The sequence below is a fragment of the Natator depressus genome, chromosome 7, assembly GCF_965152275.1.
Source record: "Natator depressus isolate rNatDep1 chromosome 7, rNatDep2.hap1, whole genome shotgun sequence".
NCBI classification, from domain to species: Eukaryota; Metazoa; Chordata; order Testudines; family Cheloniidae; genus Natator; species Natator depressus.
In genome coordinates, this window is record NC_134240.1 from 111,192,208 (window position 1) to 111,209,788 (window position 17,581).

At 42.1% G+C, this 17,581-nt stretch overlaps 1 protein-coding gene across 2 annotated transcripts in view; it reads right to left on the reverse strand.

Moving 5' to 3' along the window:
• Positions 1–16,709, reverse strand: part of ATRNL1 (attractin like 1) — a 990,764-nt gene extending 974,055 nt beyond the window's left edge. For both annotated transcript variants that reach the window (XM_074959279.1, XM_074959280.1), the window contains exons 1-2: positions 16,573–16,709; positions 15,391–15,811 (exon numbers count right to left, since the gene is read on the reverse strand). In XM_074959279.1, the coding sequence (XP_074815380.1) occupies positions 15,391–15,671 (281 nt within the window). In that variant the 5' untranslated portion in view covers positions 15,672–15,811; positions 16,573–16,709. The remainder of the gene's footprint in view (positions 1–15,390; positions 15,812–16,572) is intronic.
• Positions 16,710–17,581: the final 872 nt, after the last annotated feature.

A 17,581-nucleotide genomic window follows, 5' to 3' on the forward strand; every position in this document is an offset into this window, starting at 1 on the left:
GCGATCCATGCAGCAGTGTCAATTTAACAGGTCTGGTGAAGACCACTAAGTCGATAGCAGAGTGCTCTCCCATCAACTCCAGCTCCCTGAGAAGAGTAAGGTAAGTTGGCGGAGAAGCGTCTCCCATCAACCCAGCGGAATGTAAGCTGGCCTAAGCTACGTTGACTTCAGTTATGTTATTCACACAACTGAAGTCGCATAACTTAGGCTGTCTTATTGCAGTAGTGTAGACAACGCCTGTGACTTGCCTCAGGTCCAGAGGGAGCTTCTAGTAGACCAGGAATTCAACCCTAGTCTCCACACAGCAAGGGTAGCACTCAAATCAATGGATCATCCTTCCGGCTTAGCTTTCAGCCGCTCATCTTCATTTCAGTGTTATCCATTCTCAGTCTGGCAGCAGATGCCTTCCTAAATCAGGACTTAAGGTATTTAAGCTTGCACTTATGTCTCATTGACTTTAACAGCATTTAAGAATGTTTCGGAACAGCTGTTAAAATACAAGGTGTTGGGCCCAATTCTACCACCATTACTCACAACCAACAGTGTCTTATTCCATATAAATGTCAAAGTTCTATTCAAATTAAGAGTAGAAGAATTGAGCCTGTTTAATAATAATAAATAATAATAATAATAGAAACTATCAGGAAACACATGAAACAATAAGAAAAGGAGCACTTGTGGCACCTTAGACACTAACAAATGTATTAGTCTCTAAAGGTGCCACAAGTACTCCTTTTCTTTTTGCAAATACAGACTAACACGGCTGCTACTCTGAAACATGAAACAATGTATTTAATCTGCTCTGCTTGATTAAACCTCTCACAACTCCTACCACTCATAGAAAAGGAATACTTTCCTCATTATTCACCACTGTCCCTCTATCAATCTTCTCTACTCTCTGCCAACCATAGCCTGTTCGTAACAGAATCATTGACTTATTTAATCTGAATTCAACTAAGTTCCTAAGGGACAGGACATTGCCTTAATTGTCTACAATGATCCATGGTGCTATATAAATAAAGCAAATATATTCAGGGAGTATCTGAAACAACATTTTGTCAAACATCTTTCCTGCATGTTGACATAGCATTCATCTTATTTAAATGTAAATTTTAGTGAGCCTGCTAGTACTCATCAGCTCTGTAACATCTGTGAGACTGCTGTATGTGTTTTTCCATTTTCATTTACTTTCACCAGCACAGATTCCCCTGAGAAAAGGAGGACTGTTTTGAGGCAGATGCAGTATTGCTGCTACCTACTGCTGTGAACTATCTGGTCACATTCCTCCTGCCAGCAGCTCACCAAACTGCTGTGAAGTGATCCAGACACTGAATTCCATGTGCACTGGTAAACTGGAACACTGTTTCCTCCCTTGCCCCTCTGGCACATTTCCTGAACACAAATGCTCAGCATATTGCCCCATTATGGAAATGGCACCCTCAAGCCCACCTTCCTTAGGCCCCCAGAACCCCAAAGATATTACAATATCTTAAACACACCTTGTCCCAGAACTGCACCCAAAGGCTTCTGGTTCACCTCTTTAACAGGGTCATGTGGTAGGTGTCACATACAACAGACAAATTTTGCATAGAAGTTTGACACTATTTTTCTTAAGAGCACAAATACACAAATCTATATAAAAATAATAAAACCTACACACATTTTCCTGCCTCCATTTCCTCACCATTCCGTTCCTTGGGGTGGGGTCAGAGTTCTTTGGGCCCATGCAGAGTCCTTTTGCTCCAGAGCACAGCTTGTGTTCTGAAACACTGAGCCTTCTCTTCCCCCACTTCTTTGACCTTGGCCAGTCTGTGCCCTTCTGCCCAAACTTCCTGTGTAGGTCTCTTTGTGGATCTTCCCTCAAGAGTCCTTTTATAACCATTTGCTTTGGTCACCAGTCTATTCTCAAAAGCAAGAGAAATTTTCCATTCTCTCAACCTCAGTCCCCTGAAGAGTGAAAGTGGAGAGAACTAGGGCTCATTTCCTTTTTGCTCTCCCCAGTAAGACCTGGTCAGGTGCCAAAAATCCTTTAATAATCAGCTGTTGTCGCCAATCTGCACGGACATGACAACCATGCCAGCTAATGGTTGACAATGATTTCCAATGATGCTGCTAGAAAATTATTCCCTAATAACATTTGCCTGAAGTTTCAGCTACACTTCATTGTTTTTTCTCCTAACAAAATTTTAAACTAAACTAATCCTTCACTAGCTATTCAGACCTTTAACAAAAATACTAAAGTTGATGTGTGAACAACCCACCTTTTGTGACCACATCTTGACATAACTCCAGTTTAAATCAATGTCTAATACTCTGACAAAGCACATTTTTCAACACAGATTTCCAATGCACTCATTAATCCTTCCTTTACACAACATTTCTGAAATTTTATTTTCACCCCACTAGCACACACAAGTTTGTACAGTATTCCTTTCCCACCAAGCTTCACCAAACTATAGGCCAAAGTCTGTTCTTACTTCCACTGGTGTAAATATGGAGTAAGTAAATTACTCTGAATTTACAGATGTCACCAACATCGGCACCTGGCACAATGTTTATATATATATATATATATATATATATATATATATATATATATACATACACACACACACACACACATACTTGCAGTACATAACACGTGTACACTCCCATGTGTTTAAATTTACCAATTATGTTTGGATTAGTTTTCTAGAGAGAGAGACTTATTATAGGATCTGTAAAAAAAAAAAAAGGGGGGGGGAGGGGAGTATTTTGCTTATATGTAGTATAAAGATTATTTGAAAAAGAAAAGCTGTTTCTGAAGATGACCCTAAAGGTCAAGACATCATTGCTTACTAAAATAAATGAAGTGAGCTGTAGCTCACGAAAGCTCATTCTCAAATAAATTGGTTAGTCTGTAAGGTGCCACAAGTACTCCTTTTCTTTTTGTAAAATAAATGTTGTTCACTTTGGCTTGTACCAGAAACCCAAATCCCAAACTCTGCAGCTCAGTCCCATTTATATATATTCTAATATAATTGTGAAGTGTTCTAATTTACATAAACACATTTTATTTTTAATCCTACTAGATCTTGGTCTCAAGGATTACCCTGTGGAACTCTTATTAGTGTGGTTTAACAGAAATATTTCCATTCCGTTTTATTTAGTTATCTTTCAGTTTACTGAATGTTCCCTTCTTGGATTATTAGAAGGTAAATCTGGTCACCTGCTCTACCTTCTCTATACCTAAGCATTGCTGTGTGGATCTCTGTCACATCCCAATTTACTCATTTGGGGTGAAATCCTGAGTCCATTGAGGTTAATGGGGTGTTTATCTGCAACTCCAGTTGGGCCAGAATTTCATTCCTCCTCTCTAGACTTAATAGTTTCAGTCTTTTCAAATTGCTTTTCATTTGGAAGTACCTCCAAAGCTCTACTTTGGGATCATGGTATAAAAACTGAATATCTTAAACTGTGTCTATAATGGGAAAAATCCAAACACTAAAAACTAACATACTGACATATGAGCAAGTTTTACTGCTCCTAACTTGAAGACTGTTGGAATCTGGGGTTCTGGGTCCATCTCCAATACTTAGAAGAGCTCCCACAATGTGTTACTGTGTATATCAAGTGTTCTAATTTACTACTTAAACAGTTTCAAGTACCATTGTAGTTTGACATATTTGGTGTCACACAAACAATACATGAGGACATTTTTATACCACCAGAAACAGGGACTCAAGGAAGCTCTTGTGGGATGAGGGGTGTAGAGGCAACCAGTAAAGGATGTTGTGAAGTTCACACACAAATACTTACAGTGGTATATATCAAATTGCCCTATTTACCCTATTTATTTTAAATAATGACATCAACTATGGTAATTGCTTCTAAAAATATAATCATGCCAAGATTTTTTTTGCACTACGCAGGTAGTGAAAGCTAAGCTCACCAATACTTTACTGTACAGTGGGAACCACTACTGATTCCCAAATACGCACCCAGCTATTTGAGTTATAGTTACAAATGTTTCCCTATAGCCAGTGCATAAGATTTAGAAAGATGAAATTCCATGTAGTGCTGATAACAAGGTATATTTTCCAGTCCATTACTTATTCAAAGTCTCATAAAGAATCAACATCCTGCATAAACATATTAGACATATACATCACTAACATCTACAGTGAAACTTAAAAAAAAAAGTACGTCAACACAAACACCACCAGCATTAGGCTAAAATGAGAGTAGCCATTTGAAAGTGACGGATTTAAAAGGCATCCTTTGTGACCTTCACAATATTTTGGTTACCTGTTTAAAAAGTTACAATATGCAACATGCTTTCTCAAATTACATGTAATTAAATTTTTCCAAAGACAAATACAATATGAGCATTCACCAAATTAAATGAAAGCCAAATACTGAATACTGGGATAAATGATTGGCCAACTTAATAATCTTTCGAAAGTACTGTCAGTCCTATCAAGCTATAAAAAAAGTACATATCTATAGTGACCACAGCAACCAAAATTTGTTTTGATACCATATGAAAAATTAGAGTTGGCACGGGGAGGGGGGAGAGCGGATGACAAAGGGGAAAGCCAACCATTTGTTTTCTACACCTTGTTTTACAACTGAGACTGCTAAGCAACATACAATTTTATAACTTTTTGAGGGCTGTTGAAAGAAATCATGTCTTTGGAAGGTCAAAGTCCCATTTTTTTTTTTTAAAAAGCCAGTAGAAAGCTTAGGGCCCTACATGCTAATGGATGGAATGCTTAACTCCCATAACTAGTCCAACTGAAATCATTAGGACTTTTCACTGTTGAAGCCAGGTTAGCTGGCAGCTTTGTAGCCTACTGGAGACTTTTTTAGATTCTTATAGGGTTCTTATTACCATAATATCTGAGCACCAAATTTGACGGAACAAAGAAGTCTGGTGTAAGGAACTGTTTGGAAACAGTTTCCAAGTCTGGTTTTCCAATAACAGTTGCAAACATAATAGACGGTTTAAAAAAAAAAAAAAGAGAGAGAGTTGGTTGCATACATTTTGAAACAGGAAACATAAGCACTATAAGGGAAATACTGTTTTGTTACATGTTCTTTTTTTGAAAAAAGAATCTTAATGCAATGACAACAATACAATTAATATTTCAATACTGCTTAACTATTTATAAAATACTTCACAGCCCATCTCTAGTCTAGGTTTTTTTACAACCTTATACCAAGAACAATATAGCTAATTATATTGTCACAGAGAAGCAGCAACATCCCACATACTCTGATTTTTCCCTGACTATATTTAGTTACCAATAGAGTTTCAGAATCAGAACAAAACAAACCATCCATCCAGCAATGTATAAGATCATATGTTTCAGAATAGGAGCCATCATATGTTGTACTTCTAGACCACAGGTCGAAAGATTTTGATTTTTTAAATAAAATAATGGTACATTACGTATCCCAGTTAAAAGTAAAAGTAGGAAATGTGAAGCTGGAATAAAACTACAATATTACTTCAGCCACACTACGCACTTTACAATGAACAGCAATGTATTCATCTACACATTGAACCATGTAAACCGAAATAGTAAATACAGTATTACGCATGTACAACACAGCCTACTTAACGTTACTGTTGGGATCTTAAAAAAATAGTAATAATAATAAATAATAATAATAATAATAATCACAAGTTAGACTACACAAAAGTTAGTCTGCCCATTTAAAAGTTACAGAAAATAAAGAAAAGTATTCCCTTTACTGTACAAGGTTAACATTATCCCAATCGGGATATGATTGTAAATGTAGTGGGAAACGGGAGTCCCCAGCACTGCTGCTGCTACCATCTGGGATTAAAATTTGTTTATATTTATGTTTGCATTGTCTTCACATCATGAAAAGACAACTTTCTGCCAAAAAAATCATAGGCTTGAATCATACAAACACCTAGGGAGAGGAAAACTCATTGAAGATCATCTTACGGAAACTCCCTTACACTGTACTATCAGGGAAGGAGGCAGCAGTTACTCCCCTCACCCCCACAGAAAAAGGTCATTGCCTATGCACTCCAAATTTGACAGATCAGTCCCCATGGGGATCACTCCCCAGGGTTCCAGACTCATTACCAGGACTCATTATCAGGGAGACTCTCCGACCATGAAAGCTCCCAGAGATGATGTGTGGAGGGAAGGAGAGGTGCTACGTGGCACATATTTTATAGCTTAGAACTTATTCATCATTTTTGCCTAGTTTCCATGAACCTGCTTAGTCTTTCCCAGTGTCCAACTCCTTCCCCGGCATGGGCCCCGGCCATGTGGAAATCCTTCTGTAAGGTCTATTATGGAAGAAATAGAGGGTACTTCTGCTGTTGGCACACTCTCTTCCACCTGGAAGAAAGGAGATCTATGGCCAGAGATTTTCCTTCACATGGATTTAAGTGGCACACACAGTAGAATACAGCAATAATCACAAAGCCCCTAAAAATCGCAGGATTAGTGATTCTCTCCAGTACTCAAGATCTCCTGTTCCTGATGTTAAGGTAAGTTTTTCTGGAAGATCTTGGTCTCCAACAAGATAAGAACTTCTTGCTTTATGCAAACAGTTCCAGTGACAACCTAGGAGCAACGGTCTTTCTTCCTGCTCAGAAACTGCACTGCCCCTGTGCCTGTCAGATAGGACAGAGAAGTGTGCAGTAATGTCACAAAAGCAGCACTAATCATAGCCAATACTACTGAGCATGCCTAGGGCAGTTGGAAAACTCATTTCCAAAAAGCATTTTCTTGTGTTTGTTTCGAACTTTTCAGACCAACTTAGTATTTTTACATCCCCCAAACGTCTCTATAACAATACAAAGTGCTTGTCCTCAGCAAAGCCTAATCCCATGCTAATTTTTTAGTTTAAGCCTTCAGCAGTTTTTGCTGTAGTTGTATTTTAGGGTATGTCAAACACTATGGAGAGTATACTGGCTTGGCTATGCCAGCACAGCCCCTTACCGTAGATGCAGCATATACTGACAGAAGCAGGGTTTGCTGTTGAAGGAAGACCACCTTCCTGAATGACAGTAGCTATATTGACAGAAGTACTCTTCCATACACTGGGGTTACGCCAGCACACGCCTGACCAAAGTAGCTACGCTGCTATGATTTTCAACGATACATCAAACCTTAAAAATTGGGAAAGCTGCTTTTACCAGATGAAGAGTATTTTTCTTCTTCTCTCACTAAGAAACAGCTGAAAGAATTTTGTTTAAAAAACTTTCCTCACACACACAAATTCACAGGAACAGCATGCAACTGCCACAAGAACCTGACACACATAGCCAGATGTGTGCATATGCTTACAACTTGCCAAAACACTTATTTATAAAGCACCAGAACTCAATTAATACCAAATATAATAATTGTAATTGTAACTAACTTCTGGAGTCAGTGGATACTGTCCACTATCACAGCACAGTGTTTTTTTGCAACCATGACTAGAACTGTGACCAGAGCTAGGAAATAAAGTTTTGTAATTTTCTATCAGTACTTCTGAGAGTCACTCTTGTTACAATATGCTTGGAATTTGCGTGGTCAGAGAATGAGAAATGAAGGTAAAAGTGCTAAAAGTGAAGCTTCTAGTTCCTACTTCATTACACCATTGAAAAGAACCTGTAGGGGCAGGTGACAATCTCCAGACTTCAGGAACTACAAGAGGGTTCTGTATTAGACAGCTGTTGAAAGCTTTAAACCAAAAAGGTGATTACATTCAAGCTACAAGGCAGCAAATTTCTAGTACCTGATAATAAAGTGGAACCTCTTATTTACGCTCCCCACAATAGGCATTAAACCAGAAAGTCAGACTTGTCTAAAACTGATGGAAAAGACAAGATGGTAACAGAGATTCAAGAAATTAATATAACCTAGAAATTAATATAACATATGGGGGCTGTCCAGCACACAAAGTAACTTGCAAACTAATTAGCATATTAAAAAAACTTGCATGAAACCTCAGAATCCCAACTGCACAATTGGTAGACTTTAGAGAAGATAATATTTCTGTTCTGCTGGATCTGGGCATCAGCAATGAGCCCATATAACAAGACAGATCCTACTAGACTTCTGGGGAATGGGAAGGAGGAAGCAGAAGTTTTGCTGCCTTCTCCTCCACACCCCACCCACTCCCAACAACTTTTTCATCTCCACATATGGACTTCTGAAAAGTTGAATCTAATATTCACCCTTATGATAAATGAAGTGTGGGGGGGGGGGGGTAGCTCCCTCTGATGGACACCCAGCCAGCCAGTTAGCTGTAAAATCCCTCTTGGTAGCTGTTCTCAGCTTGCTTTACCTGTAAGGGGTTAAAAGTCCCCCAGGTAAAGAAAAGTTGTCACCTGACCAAAAGAGCCAATGGGAAGGTAAAACTTTTAAAAATTGGGAAAGAAACTTTCCCTTTCTCTGTTGTTCTCTCTGGGTTGCAGGGATACAGAGCAGCAACTCTGTAAGCAGCTTTAAGACAGGTATGATTATAGATTATCAATTCATACCTCAAACTTACATATCTGAGGCTTCAGATAAGTAAGTAAAATTAGGGAATGTCTTAGAAGATGTGATCAGGTTTATTTTTTAAGGCTTGCGAACTCCTCTGTGCTAATAACCCCAGATGCTTCTGTTTGCTTGTAACCTTTAAACTAACCTCCAAGAAAGCTATTTTGGATGCTTAGTTTTTGGAATTGCTCTTTTAAAATCTAGCAAAAGCCTAAGTTCCAGAGGTATTTTCTTCCTTTTTGTTTTTAATAAAATTTACCTTTTTTAAGAACAGGATTGGATTTTTGGTGTCCTAAGAGGTTTGTGCATGTTGTTTGATTAGCTGGTAGCAACGCTAGTTTTCTCTTTCAGGTCTTCCCTGGAGTGGGGGGTGAAAGGGTTTGAGGGTACCTCACAGGGAGGAATTCCCAAGTGCTCCTTCCCGAGTCCAAAGGGGTATTTGATGTTTGGGTGATAGCAGCATTTACCAAGCCAAGGTCAGAGAAAAGCTGTAACCTTGGAAGTTTACTACAAGCCTGGAGTGGCAAGTATTAATTTTTAAAATCCTTGCAGGCCCCCACCTTCTGTACTCAAAGTGACAGAGTAGGGATTCAGCCTTGACAACCCTCACTAATTCTCAGGACATGGAGGGAGTCCACTGCAACCCAATAAAAATATTCATACACATGAATTCAGTGAAACTGTGAAATATAATTTAGTAAGTGTTTGTTGAGGTGTCTTGCTGCTCAAATTAGTACCACATAGGGCTGTCAAGCAATTAAAAAAATTAATCGCGATTAACTGCACGATTAGTCACTCTGTTAAATAATTACAGAATACCATTTAAATATTTTTGGATGTTTTCTACATTTTCAAATATATTGATTTCAATTACAACAGAATACAAAGTGTACAGCGCTCACTTTATATTTTTATTACAAATATTTGCACTGTAAAAAAACAGTATTTTTCAAATCACCTAATACAAGTACGGTAGTGCAATCTCTATCATTAAAATTGAATTTACAAATGTACAATTATGTACAAAAAATAAAGCAATGTAAAATTTAGAGCCTACAAGTCCACTCAGTCCTACTTCTTTTTCAGCCAATTGCTCAAATAAGTTTATATTGGCAGGAGATAATGCTGTCCACTTCTTGTTTACAGTGTCACCTGAAAATGAGAACAGGCAGTCGCATGGCACTGTTGTAGCCAGTGTCACAAGATATTTACATGCCAGATGCAATAAAGATTCATATGTCCCTTCATGCTTCGCCCACCATTCCAGAGGACATGCTTCCATGCTGATGACGGGTTCTGCTCAAATCCAAAGCAGTGCAGATTGATGCACGTTTATTTTCATCATCATGAGTCAGATGCCACCAACAAAAGGCTGATTTTCTTTTCTGGTGGTTCGGGTTCTGTAGTTTCCGCATCAGACTGATGCTCTTTTAAGACTTCTGAAAACATACTCCACACTTTGTCCCTCTCAGATTTTGGAAAGCACTTCAGATTCTTAAACCTTGGGTCGAGTGCTTTAGGTATCTTTTGGAAACCTCACACTGGTACCTTCTTTGCATTTTGTCAGATCTACAGTGAAAGCGTTCTTAAATTGAACATGTGCTGGGTTGTCATCCGAGACTGCCATAACACAAAATATATAGCAGAATGCAGGTAAAACAGAGCAGGAGACATACAATTCTCAATACAAAGCTAGAAGCACTTGATAGTCACACAAAGATTGAAGAAAAATTTAAGAAAAGAAAAATCAATCTATTCAACTGAAGTGTTAAAATTACCAGGGCTTTGGAGCAGAGCCCGCGGAGCAGCAGGTTTTTGCCTTGAGCTGGAGAGGAGCCGGAGCACAGCTCCAAAGCCCTGAAAATTACACTTAAATAGTCTCTCAGATCTCATCTTGTAGCAGACTAGCACCCATTACACCCCTCTTTGTTAGCAAGTGTTGATCCTCCTAAGAAAGAGTTAAGTGGGTTCTGCTGACTCACTAGAGCAGGTGGTACATTACTCCTCATGGACACAGCTTTTACAAAAGGATATCCAGAGTGTGAGTAGAGGAGTCCACAGATAAAAGCTATGGGATAGCAAAGCCGGCAGAAACTGTCCGAGTTAAATGTCATATCAGTGTTAATTTCAACATTAGTAAAACAAAACCCCCTGAAAGTTGGCAAGTTTGGTCTGAACTAGCACATGGACTGTGACAGACAGTAGACAGAGAATGGCTCTGCTACTGATTTACCAGCCAAAAGTCTGCTAGGTACTTTATAGACATGGAGGTATCTCCCCCATGCTCCGTGGAATGTCTTTCCATATACTTCTATGGGCTAGGTCTATCCGATTTAAAAATCCAAACTTCGCCCTCCTCATTCCAGTTTTTGCTGTAGGTCAGTTTTGTGTTCTGGGCAGAGTTTTCTTCATTCAGGAGAAAAGTACAGTGTTGATCTATGGAGAGGAAGCCAATAATATACTTTAACAAAGCTTTAGCTACTATTTTCACCTATTCACTTTTTCCCCTATCTGTCTTTCATCCATCCCAAAGCAACATTTAGAGAGGAGTCTTATGCCGGTAACAGATTCCCTATAGGGGAAAAAACTGGGTTACCATGGAATCAGTCAATTAATTTTAACACCTGCTTACTAAGATTGATCAATCATCTTTGATGTCTCTGCTAGGTTGCTATTCCTCAATTTAGAAAAAAAAAACACTCACATGAGAATTAATGGGCCCCAAGACTCCCTAGAGTCTTTCCCTTATGTTAATGCTTTCAATGTTTGCTAATTCAAGTCACTCATTCCCAGAGCTCAACTAATTATAGATCCTTTTCCAGGAAGGAAGGCTTTATTTTAAAGAAAGATCCCAGTTCTGTGTGTATGAAGCCTCACCTTAAAATCCCAAAGAATCCCAACACACTTTTCACCTCTACCAGTCAAGTTGAAATCAGTTAATAGTGCATTTTTAATCTTGTATTCACTCACACACACACTTCAAACACAGAATTCCACATTAAAACAATATAGGTATGTTCAAAGTCACAACAGAATTCTATATTCAATTAATGTTTTATATACCTCACATTTACATCTTGTACATTAATTTTAATTGCATGTACAATAGTTCAACATGCTTATCAATAACATCTCTTCTCTTGTTGAAACATTCTCTACAATAATTTTTATTGATTGGAGCAACAAGTGTCAGTGGGGTCACAGAGAGTCATCACCTACAAGTGTCACTGTGAAAAACCTAGCCATGGGCTGCACATGACTACAGCAGACGGTTCTACTTCATAGACAAATGAGAATGGGATAGGCTAGTTCCAGTATAACAAGAAAGCCTCCCCATATTCTGCACAAGTCAGAAAGGCCTTCAAATCACATGGCTGCAAAGCAAAGTTTATGATATCACTTTCCCACTTCTGCACCAATATTCCAGCTGCTATCTATTCAAGACATTTACAATACACTAATCACCACAGCGTTAAGCACCATGCTAAATTTCATGGCTCATAAGTCATTTGTGCTACCAAATAATGGTAGACTTTATACAGCCCCCACTTAGAGTAACGGCCAAATTGGGTAAGTATTTATAGTGCTACATTACTACCACATAGGTTTTAACAGAGTACATTTTTCTTCTCAAAGTAAAGCTTTATGGTGCCCAATCTCGATAACTTTTCCAGAACAGTACATCTTTAAAAGCAGTTCTCCCAAATAAGCAAAAAGCTTGTTCTGTAACAAAATCATAATGTTGGCATCAGTGACACTCTTAATTATGCAAAAAGAAAAGGAGTACTTGTGGCACCTTAGAGACTAACAAATTTGAGCATAAGCTTTCGTGAGCTACAGCTCACTTCATCGGATGCATTCAGTCGAAAATACAGTGTGGAGATTTATATACATAGAGAACATGAAACAATGGGTGTTACCATACAGACTGTAACGAAAGTGATCACTTAAGATGAGCTATTACCAGCAGGAGAATGGGGGGACGACCTTTTGTAGTGATAATCAAGGTGGGCCATTTTTCCAGCAGTTGACAAGAACATCTGAGGAACAGTGGAGGTGGCGGGGGGGGGGGGCTGTTAGTCAGCATCCTTCCCAGGGCAGTTGCTCCAGCGGCAGCACCATCATCAGCCTGGGCTGGTGCCGGAGCCGCGCGTGGCAGGCAGATTCCTCCCGCGAGGAGCTCGCGCTACGGGCCTGGCGGCGCGAGCGGCGGCTCCGGGCAGACCAAGGGAGGAGGAAGGGGGTGGGTAGGCATCGCACCGGCCAGGCGGTGCCGAGCGGTGATTACAATGAGCCCTGGAAAATGGCTGCTGGGAAACTGTCAGCCGGGACAGCGGCCGGCTGCTCCCCCCCCGTAGGGGGAATGGTGGGCAGATAACCGCTAAGTTAATTGCTTGAATAGAGACTGGGAGTGGATGGGTCATTACACAAAGTAAAACTATTTCCCCATGTTTATTCCCCCCCACCCCCCCGTTCCTCAGACGTTCTTGTCAACTGCTGGAAATGGCCCATCTTGATTATCACTACAAAAGGTCCCCGTCCCCCCCCCCCCGCCCTCCTGCTGGTAATAGCTCATCTTAAGTGATCACTCTCGTTACAGTCTGTAAGGTAACACCCATTGTTTCATGTTCTCTATGTATATAAATCTCCCCACTGTATTTTCCACTGCATGCATCTGATGAAGTGAGCTGTAGCTCACGAAAGCTTATGCTCAAATAAATTTGTTAGTCTCTAAGGTGCCACAAGTACTCCTGTTCTTTTTGCGAATACAGACTAACACGGCTGCTACTCTGAAACTTTTAATTATATGCACCCTAGAATAGAGTGGCTAATGGACAAATGCATTCTGATTTTACCAAAACCCCTAAGGACCCAAGTCTTAAACAGTGTGCATTTAGCTAAGGAAATGTTGACCTTTTAATATGCAACTAGACCTTCCTCTAGGTGGGGATGGATTCTTAGCATTCTACTGGAATTGAGCAGAGTGCCATGAGGCAAAATGTAACCATCAGGCTTCTTCCCATTAAGTTCACCTGACAACTGCAACTGATGTAAACAAACAACAAATGGTTTAATACTAAATAATCAAGAAAATCCCTCTAAGGGCTAATGCCTAAAGGCATTCTAGTGTCATCAGCTTTAGTAACCCATCAGAGAATATATTCATTAATTACAAGCTTTGGAATTTAATCAAAAGATTAAAGTTTGACCTAGCCCTTGTACTATTAGGATATGCTGTGACTGGTATCAAGCTCAGGATATAGATAATCCCTTTGAAGCAAGGCATTCCTGGCTCTAAAAGCATGTCTACTGCTGATCATCGTACCTAAAGAAGATCCACAGAGGCTTCCCCTCCTGTCATTCACAATCATCCTGACAATTAGCCCATGGTTCCAGGGTTATTGGCCAGTTACAAAACCCCAAATCCTTCACACATGCTTAACATATCAATTTTAAGTGTAGTTAGCATGCAGATGAAACAGCTTAATATCTCCACCTTTCATATTTGTCCTCCCTTTTCCAAGTCAGTCAACAAATCACTAATGGAACAACACAAGATCATCAAGTTCTCGGGCAAATTCTGCTCTTCGCAGAACAGGTACATTACTTTAGTTCACTTAAGGAACGGTTGCAAGACATGTTGGCTAGAGTGACTTGTTTGCCTGAAAAGTATGCTCCTTTCGCTCACCTGCACCCAGAATCAAACATTTTTTTTAACATTCATAATTATTAAAGATAATATGGAAGCCATCTTGTTTAGCTTTCATTTGCCAAAAGAGAAAAACTTTTCCCAAATCTAAATAGGTTTTAAATAATTTAGTTGACAGTATTCTCTCTTTAAATTCCCCTGGAAAAGAATTTGTGATGTTGCCTCTGACAGATATCAAGCACATTGTTATTGTTAACTAGCTATCATATGGTATTTTTCAGCTGTAGATCTCAAAGTGCTTCATAAGAAAGGGTGAGTACAATTTAGCCATATCTGATATGAAAAGAAAACAGAGAGGTTAAGTGATTTGTCTAAGGTCATGCCACAGATTAGTGGCAAACTGGCAGCAGAACATCGGTCACCTCACTCCCAGTCTAGTATCTTGTCCACTGAGCTTATGCTAACTTCCTTGTAAGCAAGCTTGTGGAAAGAGCAGAGTGACAGCACTAGACACTCAGTCTTCCATTGTATCCACAGAATAGATAAATCACGGAACATATCAGTGTATCCTTCCCCACACCGTCCAGTCAGCATGTATTAGTCCACTTTCAGGAGTGAAAACATAGTTCAGTCTCTTTGACTCATTCAGCCCTTGCAGGGGGATTTCATAAATTAAGCCTCACCACCCCAACACCACCTCCTCTTCCCAAAGAGCCATAATTAACCCATGTTATATTGTTCAATAATGAACAGAAAGCATGTGTATATGATGCTAGGTGTATGTTAATTAATGCCTGTCTTGTTAGGCCACTTGAAAGAAGGTTGGTGGGAGGAGGAGTGGAATAAGAGAAAGATTTTAGTCCCCTGAAGGAAAATCATTCAAATGTATTAACATTTTTGCCTTCAGTAGGGAAACCCCTGGAGACACATGTCATTTTCATAAGGGTCCCAGAGAGGACAGCAGTATTAGACAGACTCTCTTTCCTTAACCTGTGTATCATTTTAACATTAGCCTTAATAAAAATTTTAAATCTGTATTCATCAGTTCAACATCTGATCTGTATTTGTGGGAGAGAGGGGGTGGACTTGTGTGTTGGTCCTATTCCATCTCCAACTTCTGTAACCTTCTTCAGTCTCACACCCACAAAATCATGCCAGGCACAGCGAAACACAGCAGGCACCTGCGCAGGAAGGGGGGGGGGGGGAGGAATGATCACACATTAAGCAGAGACTTACCTGAACCGGCCCTGGCAATGCTGGCACTGGTCTCCTACCCAGCCCTGGTCACAGAGGCAGGTGGAGTTGACGCACCGCCCGGAGAAGCAGGAGGTCCTCTCGCAGGGCTTGGACTGGGACACCTGGGCACAGAGCACCAGGTACAGGACGCCGTAGACGAGCAGCCAGCTGTTCATATCCAGCAGCGAGGCGGAGCCACAGGAGGACGAGGAACCAGGTCTCCAGACTCCGTGGGGCGCAGCGGAGCCTGCCACCCTCCGCCAGCCGCGCCCCAGGTCCATCTTCGCCGCCGGACGGGCGGCCCGGTACTGACCCCTCGCCCAGCGCCGCCTGCCGGGAAAGCAGCCACCCGACCCGCGCCGGACGGCGGCACGGAGGGAGGCTGCGGGCGGCCCCCACCCGCAGCCGCTGGGAGACCGTCCTGGAGAGAATTAATCCTGTCAGGAGGAGCCAACCCCCCCACCGCCGCCCCCGACCCCAGCGCCGCCGCCACCCGTGAGGTAGAGCCCGGCCCTCGCAGCCCCGCTCCCCTCCTCCACCTGGGGGGGGGGGGGCTGGCTCGTGACCGCGCGGTTCCGCCTCACTAGCTCCCCCCTCGCCGCTGATAACGGGACACCCCCATGGGCAGCAGCGGGGAGGCAGCGGCCGCCTCCTCTCCCCTCAGCTGGGGACTGAGCGCTCCCGAGCCCTCCGCAGCATCCCCGGCCCGGGGGCGGGGGGATCCAGCCGCAAGCGGAGGGGCGGGGAGCGGTTATCTGCCCCCCCCCGCACCGTTCCCCCTACACGGGGGGGAGCAGCCGGCCGCTGTCCCGGCTGACAGTTTCCCAGCAGCCATTTTCCAGGGCTCATTGTAATCGCCGCTCGGCGCCGCCTGGCCGGTGCGATGCCTACCCGCCCCCTTCCTCCTCCCTTGGTCTGCCCGGAGCCGCCGCTCGCGCCGCCAGGCCCGTAGCGCGAGCTGCTCGCGGGAGGAATCTGCCCGCCGCGCGCGGCTCCGGCACCAGCCCAGGCTGATGATGGTGCTGCCGCCGCTGGAGCAACTGCCCTGGGAAGGATGCGGACTAACAGCCCCGCCCTCCCCACACACAGCTGGAGCGTGGGGGTTATTTCACAGTAGCCCTCGGCCAGCTCCCTTGTCCCAAACACCTCTGCCCGCTCCCCCACCCCATTAAATAAATAAACCTGTGCGGGCGGCTGCTGGTCAAGAGAAACCCCTCCCCTCCATGCTAAAGCAAGGGCTGAGATTGCAATGCTTTCTCCCAGCCACCCTGCTGCTGCTCCTGCAGCAGCTGCTTCACATGCGAGACAATCCAACTACCCCACCAAGAGAGCTGAGCATGTGCAGCCGCGGAGCCCCTTAAAGGCACAGCGCGTTGGCTGGGTTTGCACGGGGGCGGGACCACGCACTGCGCGCACGGGTTTGTTGTCTTGTTAAACAAGAAGTGAAGCGGGTCTTCCAAACCTTCAGATGAGCACGGGGAGGAGGCTTTCACAAATATTTCCAACCGCTATGACACGCTGAAGGGAAAAACCACACCATGTTTTCTTGTTTCGGAGTGCCCTGCTTTATTCAGGGGCTACTTTTCCTCTTTTATCGCTGGATAGGAAGGAGGAAAGCCATTCTTGTTTCCAACACCAGGGTTTTGTTTTTTTTAAAAAAAGCTGTAACACGAAAGTAAGAGCAAAGTACAGTGACTTTCTCAGTATCAGTGTAATTTTACTGCATTCTTATTTTCCCACATTTCCTAGAATGCCTTCAAAACAAACACCCACCAACTGCAGAACTACCTCAGTTTACCATGTACCATTCACCATCTCACCCGCACTCCATCTACTATCCATCTCTCCAATAGTCCAAACTTATGAGCAGCTACAAACCGTAGCTTTTTATTGATTTCATTTAAAGCAACCCACCTTCTTTCCAGTCCTGCCCTGTATAATGTCCTACTCAAAGTTACACCATCCTGAAGCCTGGCTGAAGTGACTGGCTCACTACAAAAGCAATTTTCCCTCTCTTGGTATTGACACCTCCTCATTAATTATTGGGTGTGGACCACAGACACCCTGACTAAATTGGCCTTCAACATTGGTTCGCTACTCATAAGGTAATTCCCTTCTCTTCATGTGCCAATATATTTTTATGCCTGTATCTGTAATTTTCACTCCATGCATCTGAAGTGGTTTTTTACCC